This window comes from Urocampus carinirostris, chromosome 8, assembly GCF_059441175.1.
Source record: "Urocampus carinirostris isolate Australia breed hairy pipefish chromosome 8, RoL_Ucar_1.0, whole genome shotgun sequence".
Lineage (NCBI taxonomy): Eukaryota > Metazoa > Chordata > Actinopteri > Syngnathiformes > Syngnathidae > Urocampus > Urocampus carinirostris.
The window spans coordinates 19,906,701-19,930,003 of NC_142356.1; the positions used below are offsets into that span (position 1 = coordinate 19,906,701).

Consider the following 23,303-nt stretch of genomic DNA (forward strand, 5'->3'; position numbering starts at 1 on the left):
CTAGCCATGTGAGGATGGCTCGCTTAATTGAAAGTTTTTAAATGGTATAATGCGTGTGTTGAAACCTGTAAAGTGGATTCCACAATTAACATTAACAGCTAACCACCACAGGCATATTAAAACTTAAAAAAACAAAACTCTTAGCTAACAGTCTTGCACATTAGCATGTTGTTTGCATCATAACGACAAAACAGATTAAGCTGTTGAACATTTTTATTTAATCCAAATAATCCAAGTGTAGACTGAGTATTTCTTTATTAAGTGGACTAAGTACTGCCGTCAAAGCATTCTCATAAATAACAAAATATTGAGAAACAAGCACAATCCACGTTCACAAAAGTTAAATAAAATATTTCATACCATTATGAGTTTCACCCTTTAAAATTGTACTGTCATGTAAATGTATGTCACATGATAATAAGACATGCTGTTTATGATCCAAAGTAGAATTGCCCAGTTCTACATGTTTTTCAAGAAGTGAAGACATTCAATACAATTAACTGTAAAATAATTAATTCCAAGCAGAATTAACCCGTAGTACAATTCATGACAAAACTGGTGGACTTCCCACTTAAAATCATATTATTTAATTTAAAGAAACATAAAATAAACATTGTTTTTTCAATACTCCATCATGAACATTTCATATCTACTTGTAACAGTGCAAATAAAATATATACTCTCGTTTTTAAAGCTTTGTTCTTCCCTGACATTGTCTTAATAGAATATTCAAGTGCAGGGTTGGCCAACCCAGTCCTTGAGAGTCGCATGTCGTTCATGTTTTTGGAGTTTCTCTGCTCCAATAACAGGTAATTCCAATCCTAATGGATCTATATCAGAGCTTGCTAACAAGCAGACAATTTGCATCACCTGAGTTGGAGAAGAGAAACGTCCAAAAAATGCAGGACAGGCGGCTTTCCAGGATCGAGTTGGTCACCCCTATTCAAGTGCTTTATACAAGTTCAAAGGACAGTCACCAAGCATCAACATGATGCTATCATTGAAAAAAAGATTCAAGTATTTAAGTACCAAAGACAAAATCATGTTTTTGAGAGAGTGCATATGATTCTGACCAAATATACACATGATTTAACAATATTCCAAGTGACTAAACTGAGCTTGATTTGGAATTGCTTTGAAGAAAGGGTATTGAGATATATCCATAAGACAGCATTTATATTTAAACAAAAGTCAGTGTGGCATTTTGTGGTGAAACTCACCACTTCATATGGGGTTGGTCGCTAAGGTTCCGTGCACTCTGAAGCGGTAGAGGCACGTGTACTCTATTTGCCCCCAGTTGCTGAGAACGCGAAGCTCCACTAGGCGGTAGACCACGTCACTGAGCTGCATCAGGCAAAAGCATAGATGAAATGTTACCAGAAAGGAAGCGCTGCCAGATTTGGCCAGAAATCAACTGTTTCTCAAGTTAAGAAAAATAGTAAAGTCTATTAGAGTTCAGCGGCTCGGATTTCAGCCTCAAGCAATCCATGGTGAATAATTGTCAGTATTAAAAAAAGGAAACATAATACTCGTATGGAGTACTTAATGTTTTCTTGTATTACTAATGTATTCAGAGGGTTTTGAAAATCTAACCCTAACCCTAACAAATCTAACGAATACAAGTCAGGAAGTTATTCCTAGGTTAGAAGTTTCTTTCCGGTTCATTTGCAGAAATTTCAATTTCTACACTGAAAACAAGATTCTTGTCCACCAAAATCTAGCATGGTTTTCTATTGCACAGTAAGCTAAAATTGTGTTTTATTCTAGAAACAATTCTTCACCATAAAAGACCCTTGTAGTTTTGTAAGCCTAAAACGAGCTTAGTCTTTGCTAAAAGTAGCATTGTCTGAATGGTAAGCTAATATATTCTAAGCCAAAAACTAGCTTTGGCGTCTTCTGCACGGTAAGCAACTGTAGTACTCTACTTTGGAAGACTGCATCTTCTTCACGGAAATCTATCTACTTCTACGCCAAAAACTAGCACTGTCTTCTTTTGCACAGTAAATCATTTGCATGGTTACAAAAGCCATGTATTTCTGGCAGCCCGAAATGTTAAAATACTTAATTGGACCGCGTTTTTCCTCCTACAAAAACCATTTAATTTTCCATTATCAAACATTTGTGAAAAGGCGTTAGGGGGAAGCTAGGGAGCTCCAAAAAGCCGCCTTTTACTGACCCCCAACCTGGTGAGACTTATTCTCAAAAGTGACTTACAAACCCCAAAATAAGGTATGTTTAAGTGATGGGTTGTGTAAAGGCACATTGTTTTGTTTGCGCATGAAGTTATAAGTTGGATGTGAGATGTTGAAACTCACAGGCAGCTCAAAGGTCTGTGTGGGTTCGCCATCCGCATCGTATTTGAACGTCCCCAGCAGCGTTCCTTCCTCCTCCTCGCTCTTCAAACCCTGAGGGTAAAAGAAAAATAAATTAGGAATCTGGAACAGTAAAACTATGCGATTTTGGTTTTGCAGGCATGAGAATCTCTCACCTTTAGGAGAAACTCATAATTTTAAAGTAAAAAAGAGTGACCTTCGTGCATTGTATGGATCGGTGGAGAAAATGTTTTGTGGTGGGTATGCGTGTTTTGTGATATTTCTCAGAGTTAATTGGGCGTTTGAGGAGGTGCAGTGGAATTAAAATCAGTCTAGTTAACGTGGGCAGGACTACTGTATTTCAGTGTAACGCGCATTCTTAATCAAAAATCAATGGTGTGCTTTATAACCAAATAATTAAGTTATTTCCTCCGCACCCTTATCACCCTTTTAAGCTTTGACCAATTTTCATGCCTGTTTTTTTTGTTTAAAAAAATTCCAGAAAAAAAGACAAAATAATTTTTGGGGAGCCAAATCTGGAAAACTTACATAAACCTCAAAGTCCTTGGGTGCCGCATCGATTCGACCAGTGGGGGCATTGTGTCGGGGCAGGTGATCCAGCGTGACGTGGCTTATGGTAATTGGGTGGGACAGCGAAATGACCAGAGTCCCGCGGGCACCATGAAAGGCCCAACATTTTCCTGGAAGTAGCTCTGACATGCCCTGAATGGGGGTTAGGAAAAAAGACTGGGTATAGACGGAAACCCTCACCCAACAAAACCAAATGCATACCCGAATGACGGTGCGGGGGCTCTCAGTTGGGTACCAAAAGGGGAATCCAAACAAGCTGAGACATGCTGAGCGGACGTGATACGTTTCAGAACAACGTGTGCTGACCACGCTGGCACCTGAACGGTACATGCATAAACCACAGTTAAGGTTATATAGCGTAAATTGTGATGCATCAGAAAAATACATGTAAACAGGCATCCCAAATGGCAACGCATCCATAAAAACCAGAAGGTCGCAGACAAGCTTATTACTCAAAAACATTTATCAACTATTTTGTTGACAAAAGAACAAGATTGTTAAAGGATTAGCATCAACTGATACACACAACTACAGTATCGGTACTGGATAGAAATAAGTTCTCATCTAAGTAGCTGCACCGCTTATCCTAAGTAGGGTCGCGGGGGTGCTGGAGCCCATCCCACCAATCATCGGGCAGTGGGCAGGGGACACCCTGAACTGGTTGCCAGCCAATCGCAGTAGAAAATAAGTTGTGTTTGGCTATTCGTAGTTCTGGATGCGAAAGTTGAGACAGAAGAATGGCCAAAATATTTGATGTCCCGAGACAATTGTATTACCACTAACGATAGAAAACGATGTAAATATTTTGAACTGCTTACTTAAATAATTTGAGATTGTTAAATTCAAGTCAAAAATGAAAGCTTTGATTTCAGCTGTCAATCGAAGGTTTCTGTATGCCAGGTATATCAAACTCAGTCTTTTAGATTTGTTTTTCAGCATTTATTCACAAACTATAGGGAAAAATATTTCATGTTTGGCATTAAATGTGTTAACTGGTTTATTTTAACAGTTGAGTAAATACAGTTTTAAACTTTAACCACCTCACCAAGCTATACAATTCAAACACTGCCCTCTAGCGACCAGAGAGAGCATTTGGTTTGCATTTATTAAAAAAAATCCACAACATTTGGTAGAAATGACCTAGACTTATTTTTGACATACTCAGAAATTTAGGGCTGTCTAAATTAAATCATCTAACAGGACGGATGTATGACGTGCTTGCTTTATGCCATTGTAGTACAGAATCTTACCTTGAGATTCCAGCGCAAAGTCAGCCATTTTGTTAGCGAATGGTTGACCGCATCCAGAGACTTCTTTGTTGTTTTGTACATTGACGGCTTCATACTCCTGTGTGATATGCATATGAGACATCATGCTGATGACTACTTTCAGTTTAACAAGTAGGTTTAATAAAGGCAAATAAATGTGATAATCATTTCTTGATGATGGTCTTAGTTAGCTACAGCAGCTTACTTCGTCTTTACTGTACATCGAAAGCATCTTAAAGCCACAATTAGCAAAACAGTTAATTGTTGCTGTTAACCGAGTCACTGCTGTCTTTCTTAAATGGCAGTCATATCAATAGGCATCAATGGCATGGGATGGCTCAAAATTCCAATGTGATGATGTGATATTTTTGGACAAGACAGTGAAGGTCGTTAGCTCACAATCCGAGCAAAAGTCGAAAGTTTAGCAGAGGTTGAAGAAAAAATATACTCCTAGCCTGTTTGACTGGAACTCCTACCTGCATATGGGCACTAAACAAATTCTCCATGGCCTGCTGTAACTCTGGCGTCAGTTCCTTTTGGGCGGAAATGTCAGGACAAGGCAGAGGAGGTGGCTTAGATTGAAGAGACAGCAATTCCCCAGACAACTGCAGTCAGGGAGTTGGCTTATATTAAACACAGCATTGAAAATAAATCCACTACCCCTTCAACAAAGCCTACCTCTGCAACTTGGGTTTCTAAAGCTTTAATTCTGACAACATGACCTGAGAGGGATTCAAAGTCTCGTTTGTGGTCATCTATCTTCTGGCTCAACACTGTGACCTCACGGTCCAGATTGACTGCGCTGTTGGACTCCACCGTCTTTACGTGATCTCTTATACTCTGCATCTCCATTTCGAATTGGTCCCTCATCTAAAACACAAAATAAAATTGCTGAGTACTCTAGCAACACTCACTTTACATTAAATGTAAGTCTTGATTGAAATGCATAAAAACTACTAAGTTTAAAAAAACACACCCCTACAAAATTCAACAATTTGGTAGAAAATCGTTATTTTTATTCTTCATTAGGAAATGCAACAAAGCCTATATTTGTTTCCAACGTTAGTTTACCTTGTAGAGGAGCTCCTTATTGTGCTGCATATTATTCTGCAAAAGAAAAAAAACACAAAGTATTAATACCCGTTTTTCACTAAATCCTAAATGAGTACATTGATTTTCTTTCAAAGGGACAATGCAATCTGCTTCTTACCAGAAGATCCAAAGCCTTTGATTCTACATCAGCAGGCTGTGAGACAGTGTCCTGCGGAGTGGAATAAAATACCCCATGCATCAGAAATAGAACTAATCAGTACTGCTGATTTGTTACATTATGGACTGAATAAGGTATACCGGTAGCTCTACCGTTGGTTTGTTTGGAGGAACTACAATATTTGGTAGGATGTTTATTTGTGTAAGTTGGGTGGTCTTCATGGAGTCCACAAGCGTGGAGAAAGATGACAACAAGAAGGGAAGAAAACAATAACCTGGGGATAAGGAGGAGAAGTCATAGCTGAATAAATATAAAAACATTCTGAACAATTGTCTATTCATAAAGTGTATTGAAACGAGACATTGTGCAACTTACTGGCAGCCACAACAAGGAGGAGAAGCAGAACAATGAAAGTCTTCTTTTTCCGGGCCTCGATAAAGGATCTACAAGCTTTAAGATGATCCAAGTTTCAGAACAAAACCCCATTGATTTTTTTTTTTAGTCTTTGTATTGCACTGTAAAAATATGACTTTTAATGAGTGCGTCTTAAAAAGGCAGGGGCTTTCCTGTCGATTTGTTTAAGTTATTAATTATGGGGATCAGTTGTAGCGTCCATGAAAGTGCTTGTCTGCTTACCGTTTGCTTGATAAAATGATTGAAAGTGCGTCAGTGGCTGTGTCCAAACTCGACTACCTGTGAACAGATTTGGATTATTTTTTCTCAGATGCATTACAGGTGTTGTAGAGTGCTCTGCCCCCTGAGATTCGATCTGCAGCCACAGTGGAAATGTTTAAATCTGAGCTTAAAACACACTTCTATTCCGTAGCATGTGAATGAACTATATTTCATGTTGACAATATCTGTGTATTATTTGTTATTGCAACATCCATTGCAGCCTGGTCATCCTGCAAGGGGGTTTACCTCAAATATTTTGGTTATTCATGTGAGGTCCCTTCTCAAGGTTTCTTCATTTTCCTCATGTTGAGGTTTTTGAGTTTTCCCTTGCCCTCATGTAGGTTTTAGATCACAGGATGGTGTAATAATAGTCTGTGGTTTGGACTAATCTGTGGTCTGTGCAGCCCATTTGAGACTCTTTGTGATTAAGGGCTATACAAATAAACATGACTTTACTATCCTAATAAATTGGCTGTACTTTACAAATACAGTGGGACATCGGTTATTGCAGTTAAAAAAAAAATCACACACACATATATATATATATATATATATATATATATATATATATGTAACGGGTGTAATAATAACTTTTATTTTATTGAAATTCCTGCTAAAATATGTGTATAGTTTTTGGTAAATGTACTGCAATGCTGAGTCCAACAGTGCCATCTGCTGGTATGGGGTGGGGTTTGGTTTTGGCTTCTAACATGTGACCAGGAGGCGGGGTTTGTTGTCAGTTTTACCAGAGTACTACAAAGAGATCAAAGAGATCAAACCCAGCAGAAAAAGCTTATGTTGTGACTCATCCATTTGCAGAAACTGTAATAATAAAAACCTCATCATCCAGTCCAGCGTGAATGTGGATCTTTGGTGGGACACGTACACCGCGGTTACATTGGTGCCGTGACCCGTGACTTCATTCAAACTCTCCGAACCGAGGACTGTCCTACCTGCCACATCGTTTCATGAAGTCATCAGCTCACAGTATTTAAAATTGCTATACAGTGACGTGTTACTCAGGCTACTGATTTATTTTGTGATTTTGACTCATTTACATATTCGAAACATGTTTAATCAGAGCACGAGTGACATTTCTGAGGGTGTAGCTGATCAGATGAAAAATATTATTCAGGAGATAGGACATAAATTGGCTGATAGCATATTCTCAAATATTCAGTCACATAATATAGTAGCTCCTAACGCTGCTGCCACACAAGATGTAGCAAACAGATTGAGTCAGGTGGTTACGCAGAGAAAGGTTAAGGAACCGCCGTCATTTATTGGGGATGGCTCAGACTCAATAACAATACATGAGTGGGAAGATCTAATGAGGACATTTATTAAAAGGAGTAATGTGAGACTTGAAGAGCAAGCAGAGGAAATCCTTATACATTTGAGAGGAAAAGCTAAAGATGTAGTTAGGTTTGGCGTTAGAAACAGTAATATAGACGTCTATACCCGCCCTGACATGATTTATAGTCTTCTCAGGAAATACTTTAGCTGTACCAAGTACTCTGCTGTCCCTTTAGCTGACTTTTATTCAACTTTGCCCAAAGACCAGGAAGACCCCTATGACTACTGGCTGAGACTAAACAGAGCAGCTGACCTTGCCTCTGAGTGCTTGAGTGAGCAGGGCAAAACATTTGACAACCCTGAAATAGAGGTTACTCGCATGTTTATTAGGAACTGCCCATGCAAGGAACTGGCACTCACTTACAGATCAAAAACCATCGAAAAGTGGTCAGCATGTGAGGTACTAGAGGTGCTGAATGAATACCACGCTGAGAAGAGCTACAAAGCAAATTCCCTACAACAACCTGCGAATAGAGCGGAAATTGCAGTACACAAAGCTGAGGTGAACCATGGTCCAACCCTCGTGCACGAGCCACCTCAGACTTCGAGCCCACAGTATGTCTCTCTAACGGACGTTATTAGTATGTTGGAGAAAGTTCTGATACGTGTTACCTCGAACCAGTTTCAAGAGAGAGGGGGAGCTCCAACCAGGCGACCTGGAGCCAGAATCAATGGTTTCACTGCCAAGCCATGTATCATTTGCAAAGAGGTCGAACACAGTGCTCTCTCTCATTGCCGAGACAAAAACCTTTGCTTTCACTGCCATGCCCCAGGGCATTCTCGACGTGATTGTCCAGTGACGAAAGTTGTCCCGCTGCCTCAGGGAAACTAACTGATCTGCGCTTAGGGGAGAACAGTGCAGATCAACTGAGTATACCTCCCACCACTAATGTGAAGCCTGACATGCAAGATAATAAATCAATTTATGAGATGTATAGCAACAAGATACCTCCATCGAAGAAGCTGATCTTTCAGGGGTTTCAGAGAATAGCGGAGACTGACGAACTGTTTTACACACCTGTACTTGTGCAAGAAGGCCCCACTTTCAGAGCGCTGTTGGACAGTGGGTCGATGGCTTGTACAGTAAGTGAGGACACGGCTAAGTCCCTCCTGCAGCAATTCCCTGATATGATGAGTTAGACGGCCGATGATTATGTCATTGTAGGCTGCGGTGGACACCAAGTTTCTCCCAGAGATATGTACGACATTCACGTCACAGTTTACGGGTGCCAAATGATAATACCAGTAATGGTGGTGCCAGGCCAGACAGAACAGATGATCCTTGGCAGCAATGCCATCAAATATATTTTGACTCAATTGAAAAGTACTGATGGCTATTGGAGATTAGTTTCCACTCCTGACAACGGTCTGTCCGATAACCACAGTCAATTCCTGTCAATGCTTTCCAACACAGAGAGATGGAGAGGTGATTGCATTCCAGACAAGGTAGGGACAGTAAAAATCAAGAGTTGCGTGACGCTGAATCCACGGACCGAGTACGTTATTTGGGGCAAGTTACCTGAGTTGGCCGGGACGTCTGCGGGAAGTACAGTGGTCGTTGAGCCAACCCAATCAAAGGCTGGGCCCAGACAAGTCCTTGTCGGACGAGTTGTTACTCCACTCTGGGGAGATGGATGGGTGCCTGTTAAAGTCTTTAATCCCACGGACAGAGTTGTGGTGCTGAGGAGAAACAGGAAAATTGCAGATGTGTCTCCTTGTATCGCAGCGGAAGACCTGCCCAATGCAGAGGAGGTCAAGTGCAACGTGCAGAGTGTACAGAGCAAAGAGGTCCGACCCAGGTCATAAGAGGACATGATGCGTACATTGGAAGCTCTGGGACTGCAAGACATTGACCTGAAGTCATGTGAGGTTTCGCTGCAGTGTAAAGACAAGCTCCTTCATATCATCGAACAATTCGAGTCAATCTTTTCTCGCCATAAGATGGACTGTGGAGAGGCCAAAGAGTTTGTACATCGTATCCACCTTGTTGATGATAAGCCGTTCCGTCTACCCTACAGACGTATACCACCAAGTCAGTATGAAAAACTGAGGACAACTCTGAACGAGATGGAAGAGAAAGGAATTATTCAGAAGTCGACTAGCGACTATGCATCTGCGCTTGTTCTCATATGGAAGCGGAATGGAGAACTAAGGGTATGTACTGATTTCAGAAGGCTTAATGCAAGAACCATAAAGGATGCCTACCCACTACCGCATCAAGCTGATGCTTTGGCCGCACTTGGGGGAAATGCCTTTTTCTCCACAATGGATCTGACGTCAGGCTACTACAATGTCCCCTTGCACCCTGACGACAAAAAGTACACGGCATTCTCCTCACCATTCGGGCTTCACGAGTACAACCGGCTCCCTCAGGGACTTTGCAACAGCCCAGCAACATTTATGAGGATGATGATGTCGATATTTGGTGATCAGAATTTCATGAGCCTATTATGTTACCTCGACGATCTGATGGTGTTTGCCCCCACAGAGGAAGTTGCACTCCAACGCCTGCAGATGGTGTTTACTCGCCTCAAGGAACATAACCTCAAGCTCGCACCCAAAAAGTGTTTTTTCCTCAGACGGACTGTGAAATTTCTTGGGCATGTCATCAGTGAGGATGGAATTCGGACTGACCCCGAGAAGGTGAGAGCGATAAATGACGTACAAGTCGCTGATCTAATGGAGTCGGATGGCAAGACGCCATGCCCTAGTAAAATCAGATCTTTTCTAGGCATGGTGATGTATTTCCAAAGCTTCATTGAAGCATGTTCTGCGAAGGCAAAACCTCTGTTCAGGCTCACATCTGAATCTGGTGACAAGCATAAGCGCAAGAGAGCCCGCAAGAAAGGTCAAGTGAAGCTGACGCCTGCAGATTGGTCCGATGCATGCCAGAACGCCTTTGAAACACTGAAGCACGACCTTGTGACAGGTGTCACTCTGGCCCACCCAGATTTTGATGCGCCGTTTATTTTGGCTGTCGACGCATCCTTTGATGGGATTGGAGCAGTCCTGTCACAGCTGCCACCTGGTGGAAAAGTAGCCAGACCAGTCGCCTTTGCAAGTAAGACGCTCTCTCGCTCCCAGCTCAACTACCCTGCACACAGGCTCGAATTTCTTGCCTTGAAATGGGCGGTATGTGATAAATTCAGCCATTGGTTGAAAGGAAGACACTTTACCACGTGGACCGACAATAACCCACTGACATACATTTTGACCAAACCAAGACTTGATGCGTGTGAACAGCGGTGGGTAGCGAAGCTTGCTGCATACAATTTTGACCTGAAGTACATTCCCGGCCCAAAGAACATCGTAGCCGACGCTCTGAGCCGTGAGCCATTTGTACGGTCATGTGTGGGTCATCGCCTTGTTACCGAGCCCTATACTTCGCTCTTGGACCAAGTCAACGGGGTGAACAACAGTACTGTGCAAGAGGTGTTCAGAGTATCCAACAATTGTCACGCTGTTGTAGACGAGAGTGCTGGGACATCAGACGAGTCAGTAAAAAGGGCAATTCCATCAGGCTCCAATGGTTCTGTGACATCAGAAGAAGTTGCTGCTGTCTTCAGTGCTCAGTCCACTGGTGGCGTGGGTCAAGTGATGGGAACAGATGCCAACCTCAATCTTCTGCAAAAGGGAGATCAGTCAACGGCACTCCCACAGAGTCAGCTTGTTGGTTTACAAGAACAGGACAACACAATAAGCAGAACCATGTACTTTGTGCATAGACACAAGAGACCTACCAGGCGTGAGAGAGCTGTCGAGTCGCCTAGTGTGATGAAACTACTGAAACATTGGAGCAGACTCACCATACAGAATGGCATGCTCTACAAAATAAGGAAAGATCCTCACATGGCCAAGAAAATCTTCCAGTTTGTGGTGCCTGATTCATTGAAAGAAAGTCGTTCAAGGTTTACATGACTCAGCAGGTCACCAAGGCCAGAACCGTACTTTGTCTCTGGTGAGGCAACGATTTTTCTGGAACGGCATGGAACGTGATGTTGTGAATTATGTCAAATCCTGTCAGCGTTGTGTAGTAGGGAAAACACCGGAACCACACAACCGTGCACCACTCAAGAACATAGTCACCTCTGAGCCTATGGAGTTGGTCTGTATAGACTTTTGGACTGCTGAGCAAGAGAACAAGTCTGTAGATGTCCTGGTCGTAACTGATCATTTCTCCAAGATGGCGCACGCCTTCCCTTGCAGGAATCAAACCGCCAAACAAGTTGCTCGCCGTCTGTGGCAGGATTTCTTCCTTGTCTATGGTTTCCCACGGCGTATCCACTCTGATCAGGGAGCTAATTTTGAGAGCAAACTGATCAAAGAGCTTCTAGAGATGGCAGGGGTGCAGAAATCCCATACGACTCCGTACCACCCCATGGGAAATGGTATCGCAGAACGATTCAACCGAACATTGGGAGATATGATCAGAACCCTTCCCCCTCAGCCCAAAGCAAAGTGGCCACAAATGCTGCAGCAGCTCACATTCTGCTATAACTGCACAGAGCATGAGACAACAGGGTTTGCACCGTTTTACCTAGTGTTTGGTAGGATCCCTCGTCTCCCTGTCGATGTCATGTTTCAACATGCTAATACCAATGATGCTGTTGTCAGCTACTCTGACTTTGTACGCCATCTGAAGAAAGATCTACATGAAGCTGCTCAGATTGTACAGAGGAATACTCTCAGAGAACAGACTCGTCATGCCAAGCTGTACAACCGTAGGGCCAAAGGATCACCCCTCGTCGTGGGAGACTGGGTGTTGATCGCCAACAGAGGTGTCCCGGGGAAACGCAAAGTTGCAGACAAGTGGGAGTCGACCCCGTATGAAGTCATATCACTCAAGCCTGATCTCAATGTCTATAGAGTCAAGGATTGTCTGACGGGCAAAGAAAAGGTAGTTCACAGGAATTTGCTGCTCTCTGTTAGCTTCTTGCCCTTAGAGGATGATCTGGCCAGCGAATCTGAACACTCAGAGTCTGACGCTGCTATGCATGGAAGTGATGTATGCCCTGATTTACCTGACGCGGTTGAAGACACTGATGTCCGTACAGTAAACTGGGTGATACAGGCAGGTGAAGAGCAAGTTCATCCAGAGGTAGAGGATAACTCACTAGACAGCAGATCTGATGCCCAGTCCGACTCTCGCAGTGTTGATACATCCAGTCGAGGAAGTCAGCACATCCCCGAACAAGATGTTGACCATACTTCAAGTGACAATACGGAAAGCCCATCACAGTGCTCTGAAAACATGATCCCTTTGGGTATGGGTCTCCCAGACGAGACCCCATTGAACCCTGACCATCCGGACGCAGACTACCCTGATACTGACTGTTTAGACTTGACTGTCCCAGACCTTCAAGCTCAGGTTAATTGTGCTCAACCTGACCGTTATGGTCTTAGGGTCCGCCAGTCCATCAGGCCTCCTAGTCGTCTAATTTGTCAGATGAATGACCAGTTGGTAGGTGACAATCCTCTGTCTGCAATATCTGCTAGTTCCTAATTTAAGTTCAGTAGAGATACACTTTCAGTTTAAGTAACAAAGCTTGAGTAAGAAACAAGAATTGTGCCTATGTGAGCACTTACAACTACAGGAACAATGTTTGATATTTCAGAGATGTAACAGGCATCTTTGAGTCTGTGCTTAGATAGGAGTTTGATCGCCTCCTTTCTTTTCACACTCCTTTTTTGGGAGAGTTTTAGAACTGACATGCACTTCAGTTTGTTCCTTGTAATACTGTACCAGTTTTCGTGTCTTTTTCATCAGTATTTGCCGTTTTGGCTGTGATTTTTTTTTTCTGTTTAGTGTAGCACTCCCATATTTAGCAGAATTTCAGGGGGGTGTATGTAACGGGTGTAATAATAACTTTTATTTTATTGAAATTCCTGCTAAAATATGTGTATAGTTTTTGGTAAATGTACTGCAATGCTGAGTCCAACAGTGCCATCTGCTGGTATGGGGTGGGGTTTGGTTTTGGCTTCTAACATGTGACCAGGAGGCGGGGTTTGTTGTCAGTTTTACCAGAGTACTACAAAGAGATCAAAGAGATCAAACCCAGCAGAAAAAGCTAATGTTGTGACTCATCCATTTGCAGAAACTGTAATAATAAAAACCTCATCATCCAGTCCAGCGTGAATGTGGATCTTTGGTGGGACACGTACACCGCGGTTACATATATATATACAGGGATCAGAATGGAGATTTTCATTTTCAGCTGAAATAGCCAGGGTCCAGGAATAAAGCAGGGCGGAGCACCAAACCCCCCACTAACGCCCCAACCCCCCCCCCCCCCACCCCCAAGCTCCTGGGTTTTAGGCAATTTACTTGTCCAAAACCATGCTTATATTTATCATTTAAGTAACATTTTTAGAAGATTAAAATAATTTGCCCACATAACTGATTTTTTTGTAAATACTGCAAGATAAGTTCAAATGCAGTTCAGTTCCTGCAGCTTGAGACAATGCGGCCAATTTTTCTAACGGCCGCCAGGGTGCGCCAGAGCAATAAAGGAAAGAGTGAGAGTCAGATTTTGAATTTGTTTGCTACGCAAGAGAAAAAGTGAAAAAGTCGGAATGCCTTTGGGGTTCAAAAACAGCGGAAATCCGCGGATCCGCGGAAAATTCTGATCCCTGTATATATATATATATAATTTTTTAGACCCGGTTATTGGGGACCAAAACCACCCGCAAAAAGTGAAAATCTGCGAAGGATTAAAGGGCACTTTTTTGAGAGTACAGAAGCCGACACTCTAGGACCACCTATTGTCTATCTGTGCACACCTGTTGGACATAGAATTGGCAATTATCATCGCTCGTGATCTGCACACAAATGCTCAGTGATTGAAATACATTTTGGTGTATGTTTTGTAAGAATTTTAATTGATAGATCCTAAAGAGTAATCTTGATCTGGGCAACTCGAGTAAGGCAGGCATACTGGGTGTAGGTTTACCTCATTATTATTGTGACCTACATTCGGACTACGGCGTTCAGTGGTTAGGGTTCAAATAATGCAATCTCTGGGACTCGTTTCAGCCGGCCTTCTGTCGAAAACGTCCTACCTTGTGGAGATGTCCTACCATAGGCAGCAAATTTTGTTTTCTTTCTTATTAAGTAAAACTACCAACACTGAAATTATTGCAACAAGTCTGTGTAATTGTTAATCACGGTTAGTCCATGCATAACGTTCCAAATCGCCTCCCTGCCACTGAATTAAGTTCTGTTCAGAATTGTGCACAGAATAGTGTTAAAAAACAAGCATACTTCATACCAGAAGGTGTCAGATGTCTTATCTTTCCTGGCAATGTTGTGAGTGATTCTAAAAAACAAAACAAAAAAACAACAACATACGTGTACTTTTCTGCTTGGTAAAATCCACAGCAAACACACAAAACCAACCAATTCACCCACCTTTCACACCACTCAAGGCACTATTGATTCGCTGTCTGTACCCCATGCAGGGAGCTGCTGAAGCTTCACCGCTGCATCTTTCTGTGCTGGTGCTTATGCCAACAGTGTCGTTTGTGGTGGTTGTGGGTGTCACAGGTTTGAGGCTGAAGCCTTCCGAGGAGGAGTAGCCCGAGCTGTCCAGGCAGCTCTTATCCTGCTCCCGATTTTCCGCTCGGCGGTAGACGACAGCCTGACCAGGAGAGCGGATCCTCTCCGGGGGAGGCGGCGGGGTACGGCTCGCAGGCTGTTGCATGGTTGAGGCACCCGGGATCAGGGCCGACCGGGTGTTGGCCCTGGGGGTGGTGTAAGACGCGGCGCCCATGGTCAGATCTGTCTGGGTGCTTAGGGAAGGTCTGCGGACTTTGAGGAAGACATTCTAAAGGTCATTATGGGACTGTTTTGACAGTTTTTTTTTACAATGTGGGTGCAACCCCTTATCACAAACGTAAACGATTGGGCCATATTGTTATAAACCACTTAAAAAACGGACCAAAAATGTGTCCTTTTCCAAACAGCAAAACCAGTGTTTTTATCACAACAACAAAATCGGGAATATTTTGGAGAAAATACCAAATTTGCCATTTTGTTTGAAACAACACCCTAAACATCTTTCTGTCTTAAGAATAAGTATAAAAATATAAACAATACCGCTAACTGAAAAAACAAAAGTTTTTGTTTGAAGAAACCTTCTAAAATCATGTCAATTATTTATAACTAGCCAAAAAATACTTAGGTTGCAAGGTGGTGCACGGAACAACCTACCAGTAGTTACTTGAATCACATTGATTCAACCAATGATTCAGTCCATGTTTTACTCTTTGTGTTATATTTTTGATTCAAGTGTTAAGATAAGGATAAACTTAACATGTGCATGTTAAATTAGGTAGGTTTTAGTCTAAATATTCCCTTTATACACTGACGTTGGGTAGGAGATGACTGGACCGTGCTTGAACTGGTTGACGCGCGAGTCGAAGCTTTGCGGGTTCTCACCTTCGTCTTGAAAACCCTGAGGTGGAAAATTAGACAAGTTTGGTTGATTAAAAAGATTTGACTTAATGTTACGCAAGATTGCGTGCTGGAGTTACGTACTTGACAGGGTTCTCTCGGTACGAAATGTTGGTCACGCTACTCGAGTCGGATTCGTCATCTGAGTTGTAGTAGCCTGTGGACGCCAGGCGGTGGCTTCTTCGAGACATGCCTGGTAGAAAAACAAGGCTGTTTAAAATGATGTGCTTGAAAACACATCTGAAGTAGACACTTTAAACATTGGGTCTTGTGCCCCCAACCAGAAATACAACATTTTATGCCCATATTTTAAATATCTGTCATAGTCTCCATGTGTATTTTCTATATCACTCATTAATTTGAAGTGTTTAAATGACTTTAGAGCCCGTTTATACACCTTAACTGTGTACGCATTGACATTTTATGCTTCCAATTCACATTTAATGGGTTAGTAATGTGTTAAAACTGATTTTAGAGATATGCTTGGATGTCTACCATTCCAAGACTGGTCTTCTTACAGCTCATTTTCATTCTAATTCAAAGACAGATTAAATTGAGAACATAATTTGAAGAAAAATTCATTTTAAATTCTAGCATTTATTGATCTCAATAAAGCACCCAACGTATTGTATTAAGTCAAACATAATACATAGAGACATTCAGTGTGGCTGGTCAGTAACAGGAGCCATTTGTCACAATAACCCAACAACCAGTAATCTCCCGCAAGAAAAACACATCCAAAGGGAACAAAGAGGAAAGCAAATATAGGCAGAATAGTGCTCCACTGTTGGCAAAAAGACAGGTAAAGTAACACACTTAGAAAAAAATAAGTTTATAAATAAGACACTCAAGTTAAGGAGAGACGACATCACTTGATTTTAAACTTTTCAAGAGAGCAGAAGATAGAGAGAGAACAGTCATCTGATGAAAAAATCCTCTGTTCTAAAGGTCCTCCCGAAAAAACCCTTTTAATTAAATCTCCTATGTTACAAAAAACTGATCATCCCTAAAGTTAAATGACTGGCTAACATATAATCATATAAATTGTGCATAAAAATCAAAATAACGAACAACAGTGCTTAATAACTGCCAACATGCCGAACTGTGAACAATAATGATACACAAAATAACCCTGGCATTCTGAGCAAACTTCTTTGCAGGTGTCAGATAGTAAAAACAGAATCAATTATATACTTATCAAGTGCATACAAAAAAAATGATACCAAACACCAATATTTACAGACCTCACAAGATGAGGGAATGAAAAAGTGTATAATAAAGCTTTAAAATTATCATTTAAAGAAGGAATACAATTGAAGAATTATCCAACAACGAAGAAAAACAATTCTGTATTCAAGGATGAGTAAGCACTTAATATAGTAGGCCTCATATTCAAGTGTGAGGGCAAGTGTCTTAAGTCAAAAAATGAGCATCAACCGATGTAATGAAAGGAAGTTGCGGTGGCACGCAGCAAGAGTCAGGAAGTCCGTTTAAAAGAGCAACTCAACATCAGTCAAGATCTTTTCGTTACATTGAAATTTGCTGAAGATTACATGACAAAGCATGGAATAACAGGCCCACCCAAAATGTTAGTCACCTAAGAGACAGAAAAGAATCAATCTGAAAATTCCCACATTGCTTCTGTAGTCTAATTGCCTCAATTGCTTCAAGCTCTACACTATAACTAAAAATCTGTAAACAGGAACACTTGAGAAATAAGAACCCCGAGGCAACATTGTAGGAGAGAAGTTGGATATAATTCCACCAAATCCTCTTTAGCACTTGAAATGGCATCGTATGTGGAGCATAGTTTATCACTTATTTTTTATATAGATGTATACCTTCAAAATCCTCATAACAAATTTAAGAGACACACATTCTATTGAGAACATTGGATATCTGCACGACATCATCCCAAATTGTCTCTTGAAATGTGAAAATATCCTGTTTAACTATCATAGAGTGGATGTTTATAAAATCACATTTTAAAATGACCTCATTGTGGCCTGCACACAGATAGAGCCACAAGAATTGGAGTAAAGTCTCGTCTTTTTGGTTGTGGAACAGATCTTACAATGGATTTTAAATAACTGGAAAATGTGCTTTGACTGCAGAATAAGTCTACACTTATATCTGCTCGTCACTAAAGGGCTGCAGCAATGGAAACATATGAATGAGCTTGTCGTGCCTTGACCAAACCACAGTGGGTTGGCAAACATTTTCTAACAATTCTGTTGTTAACTTTAGCAAACATGCTGAAAGAACGAGTCAGATGGAGCGAGTGAATCATCACAGCTTAAAAGAGAAGAGTTACACGGTTAAATGTGGAATAAAATAGATTATGAACTAAAATGACATGCGGCAAGAAGTCAACTAATTTTGAAATAAACTTAACATAAAAATAAAAAAAACACGGAACTTCCTCTACAGCACGGTGGAACAGTGGTTAGCCCGTGTGTGGCACAGTTCTGAGGTCATGGGATTGAACCTCCTTTGTGGAGTTTCAATGTTCTCCCTGTGCTTGCTTGGGTTTCCTCCCGAGACTCCGGTTTCCTCCAACATTCCAAAAACATGCACGTCAGATAAATTGTCCGGTCCAAATTGTCCCTGGGTGTGAATGAGTGAGTGAGTGTGTTGTCTGTCTCTGTGTGCCCCGTGACGGGCTGGCAACCGGTTCAGGTTGTCCTCTGCCCACTGCCCGGATATAGCTGGGAAGGGCTCCAGCACCCCGCGACCCTACTGAGGATAAGCGGTGCTGATGACGGATGGATGGATGAACTTGATCTTTCCCTCTCAACATATGACTTCAAATCTAAGACTCAAATATACCAACATAAACATCCCAAGTTTAGTTTACTCTGATTCAAAGGTTTAGCACATGTTTTTAAGCAACTTTTAAACCTCAACTGAATAATTGCAATTTTTTTTCTCGGCACTAAAATTATTGTTCAATTGGTTTCTGTAATGGGCAGCACGGCGGCACAGTGGTTAGAGCGTGTGCGGCACAGTTCTGAGGTCATAAGATCGAACCTCCTGTGTGGAGTTTGAATGTTCTACCCGTGCTTGCGTGGGTTTCCGCCGGGCACTCCGCTTTTCTCCCACATTCCAAAAACATGGATGTCACGTCTATTGGTCGGTCCAAATTGTCCCTAGGTGTGAATGAGCGAGCGAATTGTCTGTCCTGTGTGCCCTGCGACTGGCTGGCAACCAGTTCAAGGTGTCCCCTGCCCACTGCCTGAAGATAGCTGGGATGGGCTCCAGCACCCCCGTGACCCTACTGAGGATAAGCGGTGCAGATAATGGATGGATGGATGGTTTCTGTAATATGTTTCCCAATTTACAGTATGTTTTCCCTTGATAACATGACCTCAGTTTTGTAATAATCCAAAATTATACTTATACTGTGAAAAAAGTATGACTTCACAGTTATGACCTGAAAATGTATCACTTTTAATGACAAAAATGTAAAACACAGTGTTTTTGAAAACACACATTTTTGTCATAAAAATACACAGTCCTCCATTATTCAAACGTTTCACTGAAAAGGTTATTGGGATATCGAGGAAACAAACGCCAGCGATCCGGTGCTCGCTGGACAGGGGGAGCAAGCAGCTCACGAGATCGGCGTGTGATCGGCATGCGGAGCGTGGTAAAATGGGCAAAACGGGTCGATAGCCAAAGACAACCGGGAAATCAGGAACAGACGAGTAGGATATTGATGAAGACAGGACCGACGGAAGCTAGAGTCAAAGTGCTTGCCTTGCGTATGCAGAGGTTTGCTGACGGACTGACAAGGAGTGGCTGGAGGACTGGGTATAAATAGGAGGGGAATCAATCAGGCAACTAGCAGCAGCTGGCGCCTAACGAGCGGGCACAGGTGAGTGCAATGAGTAATCATGACATAAACGTCTCCATCCAAAGTCGCTATGTGTATTGTGGGCAGACTTAAGTCTGCTCTGAAATGCCCAACTGAAAGCACATTACCGTTTTGATAGTTCCACCATTGTGGTCATGCCACCAAAGTATATTAAAAAGACAATTGATAAACACATCTTTTTAGTTCAAAACAAATATAAATCTAATTAATGTGTTCACATTTTTAAATCTTTCCAAAATTCGATTTGAGACATTTTAATTCTAATTAAGACCTTATTTTTGGAATAATAAATTCACAGCCTTTTAAGACTTTTCAAAGATCTGCCGGAACTCTGAAAATGTACCATAATCACACATTTACACTTTTATTTATTAACTTAACGTGAAGACACACAAAAACCTACATGAATGCTCAGGCTTTCACATATCTTTGAGTAATTTTATGAATTTATTCTCATTCACCCCTTGAAAACAGACTTTTTCTTTAAAAAAAATGCATCACTACATTATTCTAACCAAAAGGAATCATAATAATATCTACACACGTTTTATTTCTATTTATTTAACGAATGTGAAAACATACATCAAATTGCTAAGGCTTTCAGCTTTGTTTGTCTAGCTTTATGACTATCTCATTTTTTTTCCCAGGAAAACAGGCAATATTGGCCTTATAAAGAAATACAGTACAACATAATTCTAACCAAAATGAACCGTGATCACACATCTAAACATATCTTATTATTTGTATGTGTTAAAATAATGTGAAAACACACTTAAAATATTGCATGAAGCTATGGCTTTCACATTTTTTTTTTAAATTGTATGACTTTATTCCAGGGCAGCACGGCGGCGCAGTGGTTAGCGCCTTGCTGTTTGGAGATTGCATGTTCTCCCCATGATTGTGTGCGTTTTCTCCAGGCACTCCGGTTTCCTCCCACATTCCAAAAACATGCACGTCAGAATAATTGTCCGGTCTAAATTGTCCCTCGGTGTTTAAGAGTAAGTGAATTTTCTGTCTCTGTGTGCGCCCTGTGACTGGCTGGCAACCAGTTCAGGGTGTCCCCTGCCCACTGTCTGAAGATAGCTGGGATGGGCTCCAGCACCCCGCGACCCTACTGAGGATAAGCGGTGCAGATAATGAATGGATTGACTTTATTCTAATTACCCCAACACTTCACTACATTTACTTTTCATTCGCGACCTTGTTTTTGTTGTGATAATGACTTTATTTGTTTGTTTGTTTTTTTTGGTTTATTCATAATACATTTATACAGTTTTTTCTAGTAGTTTGTCGAGTAAATAAACGAGACAATGTAGTAAAATCCTCTCGTCTCCAAAGATAACTGAGGATGAACACGTAATTCGTTGACAAAACGTATTTTTATTATAAATCTCATGCCAATAAAATGACGTATACGTCTTAAAAATAGCGTAAAAAGCCAACATTTTAACGTGACGCCACTTGTTGATAACGACTCAACGACTACTTGAGATAAACATAGCAACAAGTAAGCTAAACTGAGAAAAAAATAAACAAAAAAAAGCACTACATATGGAGTAATACAACAAAAGAAGCGTTTTGTATATTTTGAAGAAGAATTAATGAGAGGCAAGCGTGTCTTCACTTACTGTAATAGGCGAGTGTGTTCTTGTCAAAGTTGCGAATACGATTACAAATTTTGACAGCGCTGGAGTTAGGATATGTCACAGATATTTAGAAATGTGTTTCCGGTTAAAGGCTCCAAAATAAAGGCGTTTGGATTTAATGCAGCTCTTTTCTGTTGATTGGGTATTCTAAAGATAACCTCTTCACAAATTAATTTCCTAGTGAGTGATGTTTGTAAAACGTCAGTATTTGATACAATCTGACAAAGCGAATCGACGTGAATGTCATCTTAAGCACGAAACGTAATTTCCTGTGAAAGACAGTCACAATTGAAACTTGACGTATTCGGTCTGCCATAATCACAAGAGTGGTTTGCGCCATGTCGATTAGTAGACACACGAGGACGCTGTTGGATCGTCATTCTCGTACAGTTTTAAAGCGGTAGAAAAAGAGATACCTCATTATCTCATTAGCTGCACCGCTTATCCTCAGTAGGGTCGCGAGGGTGCTGGAGCCCATCCCAGCAATCATCGGGCAGTGGGCAGGGGACACCCTGAACTGGTTGCCAGCCAATCGCAGGGCACACGGGGACAGACAACTCACTCGCTCATTCACACCTAGGGACAATTTGGACCGGCCAATTCACCTGAAATGCATGTTTTTGGAATGTGGGAGGAAACCGGTGTGCCCGGAGGAAACCCACGCAAGCAGGGGGAGAACATACAAACTCCGCACAGGAAGTCTGGAGCTGAATTTGAACCCACGCAGAAGGTTCCCATGACTTGAACTGTGCCGCACATGCGCTACATGTTTAATACTCATAAATTTGAGGGGATGTCGTGTACAATTTGGCGTGTCCTAGTGGTCCAACACAAACTCTCATCCAAAATAACTTTAATTAAATACTCGTAGGTCGAGAAATCTATACTTCACATAACATGAGGCTCACCTAAAGGGAGCCTCATGAGTGTCCATCATTTTGCTGCTAAGGGTACCCCCCAAAAAACAAAAACATTGTGAATGGCGGACAAAAAATGAGGAGAACTGGTGTGGCTTCGTCACTACGAGTCAGTAGTTTGTATTCTTTGTTGTGTTTTGTTGCACTCTCTTTCGGTTGCACAAAACACTACAGCAACTTATGAGCAACTGGTCAAGAATTACACCGTGGCCCCTAAAAAAATCCTAAATATTGTAGTCTTAATTGAGCTACATTGCTTTAAAATCTGATTCATACACACACGTATAACATGGAAAAAAATATTCCTCCTTTTTCTTGAAGTATAAATGAAAGGAACCTTTTCATTGTTATAAAGATACCAAATACTATTACAACCAGGGTTGGGTAGGGTTACTTTAACTTGATTACTTTCAATTACTTTTGGATTACTTCAATACCAAATATGCTAATAAAAGACAAAAGTTACTAAATATGAATAAAACTACTAAATTTTGTGCAGGCTTGGGGAGTAACGGAATACATGGAACGGCAAAAATGATGTTGGCAAGCTGTTTGGATTTATTTTCATCTTGTTTCTGCCGCATTTTATGTTAGTTTTGCCGGATATAAAAGAGATCAAGGCCAGAAGAAAAGCTTACCACGTGTTGTGAGTCATAATTTTATTCATATTTAGTTTATTTTGTCTTTTGTTAGCATAATTGGTATTGGAGTAATCCAAAAGTAATTGAAAGTAATCAAGTTAAAGTAACCCTACCCAACCCTGATTACAACCAATACCTAAAGTACACTCAAAAACTATAACTGTATATATAAATAGTCCAGTGGCATTTCTATTAAAACACTTAATAAAATAAAAATTAATAGATATTGTTTATTCATCACATTTGTGATTGATTATCTTGATATAGTCACTAGAGGGCGACCAATGCTTGCTGGTACTGATATCCAAAAACAGGCTTCACCATCCTCGTCCTCGAGGTCCTGAGTTCTGCAGGTATA

At 41.3% G+C, this 23,303-nt stretch overlaps 1 protein-coding gene across 3 annotated transcripts; it reads right to left on the reverse strand.

Annotated features, from left to right (window-relative positions):
- Nucleotides 1-195: 195 nt before the first annotated feature.
- On the reverse strand, nucleotides 196-21,551 carry sun2 (Sad1 and UNC84 domain containing 2). 3 transcript variants are annotated; one of them, XM_088341895.1, is made up of 17 exons: nucleotides 21,370-21,551; nucleotides 15,949-16,057; nucleotides 15,780-15,865; nucleotides 14,821-15,219; nucleotides 14,681-14,728; nucleotides 6,018-6,074; nucleotides 5,757-5,831; nucleotides 5,534-5,655; nucleotides 5,382-5,432; nucleotides 5,243-5,278; nucleotides 4,850-5,041; nucleotides 4,648-4,776; nucleotides 4,154-4,250; nucleotides 3,105-3,220; nucleotides 2,862-3,035; nucleotides 2,316-2,405; nucleotides 196-1,344 (listed from the first exon to the last, which is right to left on the reverse strand). In XM_088341895.1, exons 2-17 carry the CDS (start codon nucleotides 16,053-16,055, stop codon nucleotides 1,225-1,227), a joined length of 1,899 nt encoding a protein of 632 aa, XP_088198021.1. In that variant the 5' UTR covers nucleotides 16,056-16,057; nucleotides 21,370-21,551; the 3' UTR covers nucleotides 196-1,224. The 3 variants fall into 3 exon arrangements, with proteins under 3 accessions (XP_088198021.1, XP_088198020.1, XP_088198022.1); XM_088341894.1 differs by having other exon boundaries at nucleotides 5,522-5,655; XM_088341896.1 differs by lacking the exon at nucleotides 21,370-21,551 and having other exon boundaries at nucleotides 5,522-5,655; nucleotides 15,850-15,865.
- Between the last annotated feature and the right edge of the window lie 1,752 nt (nucleotides 21,552-23,303).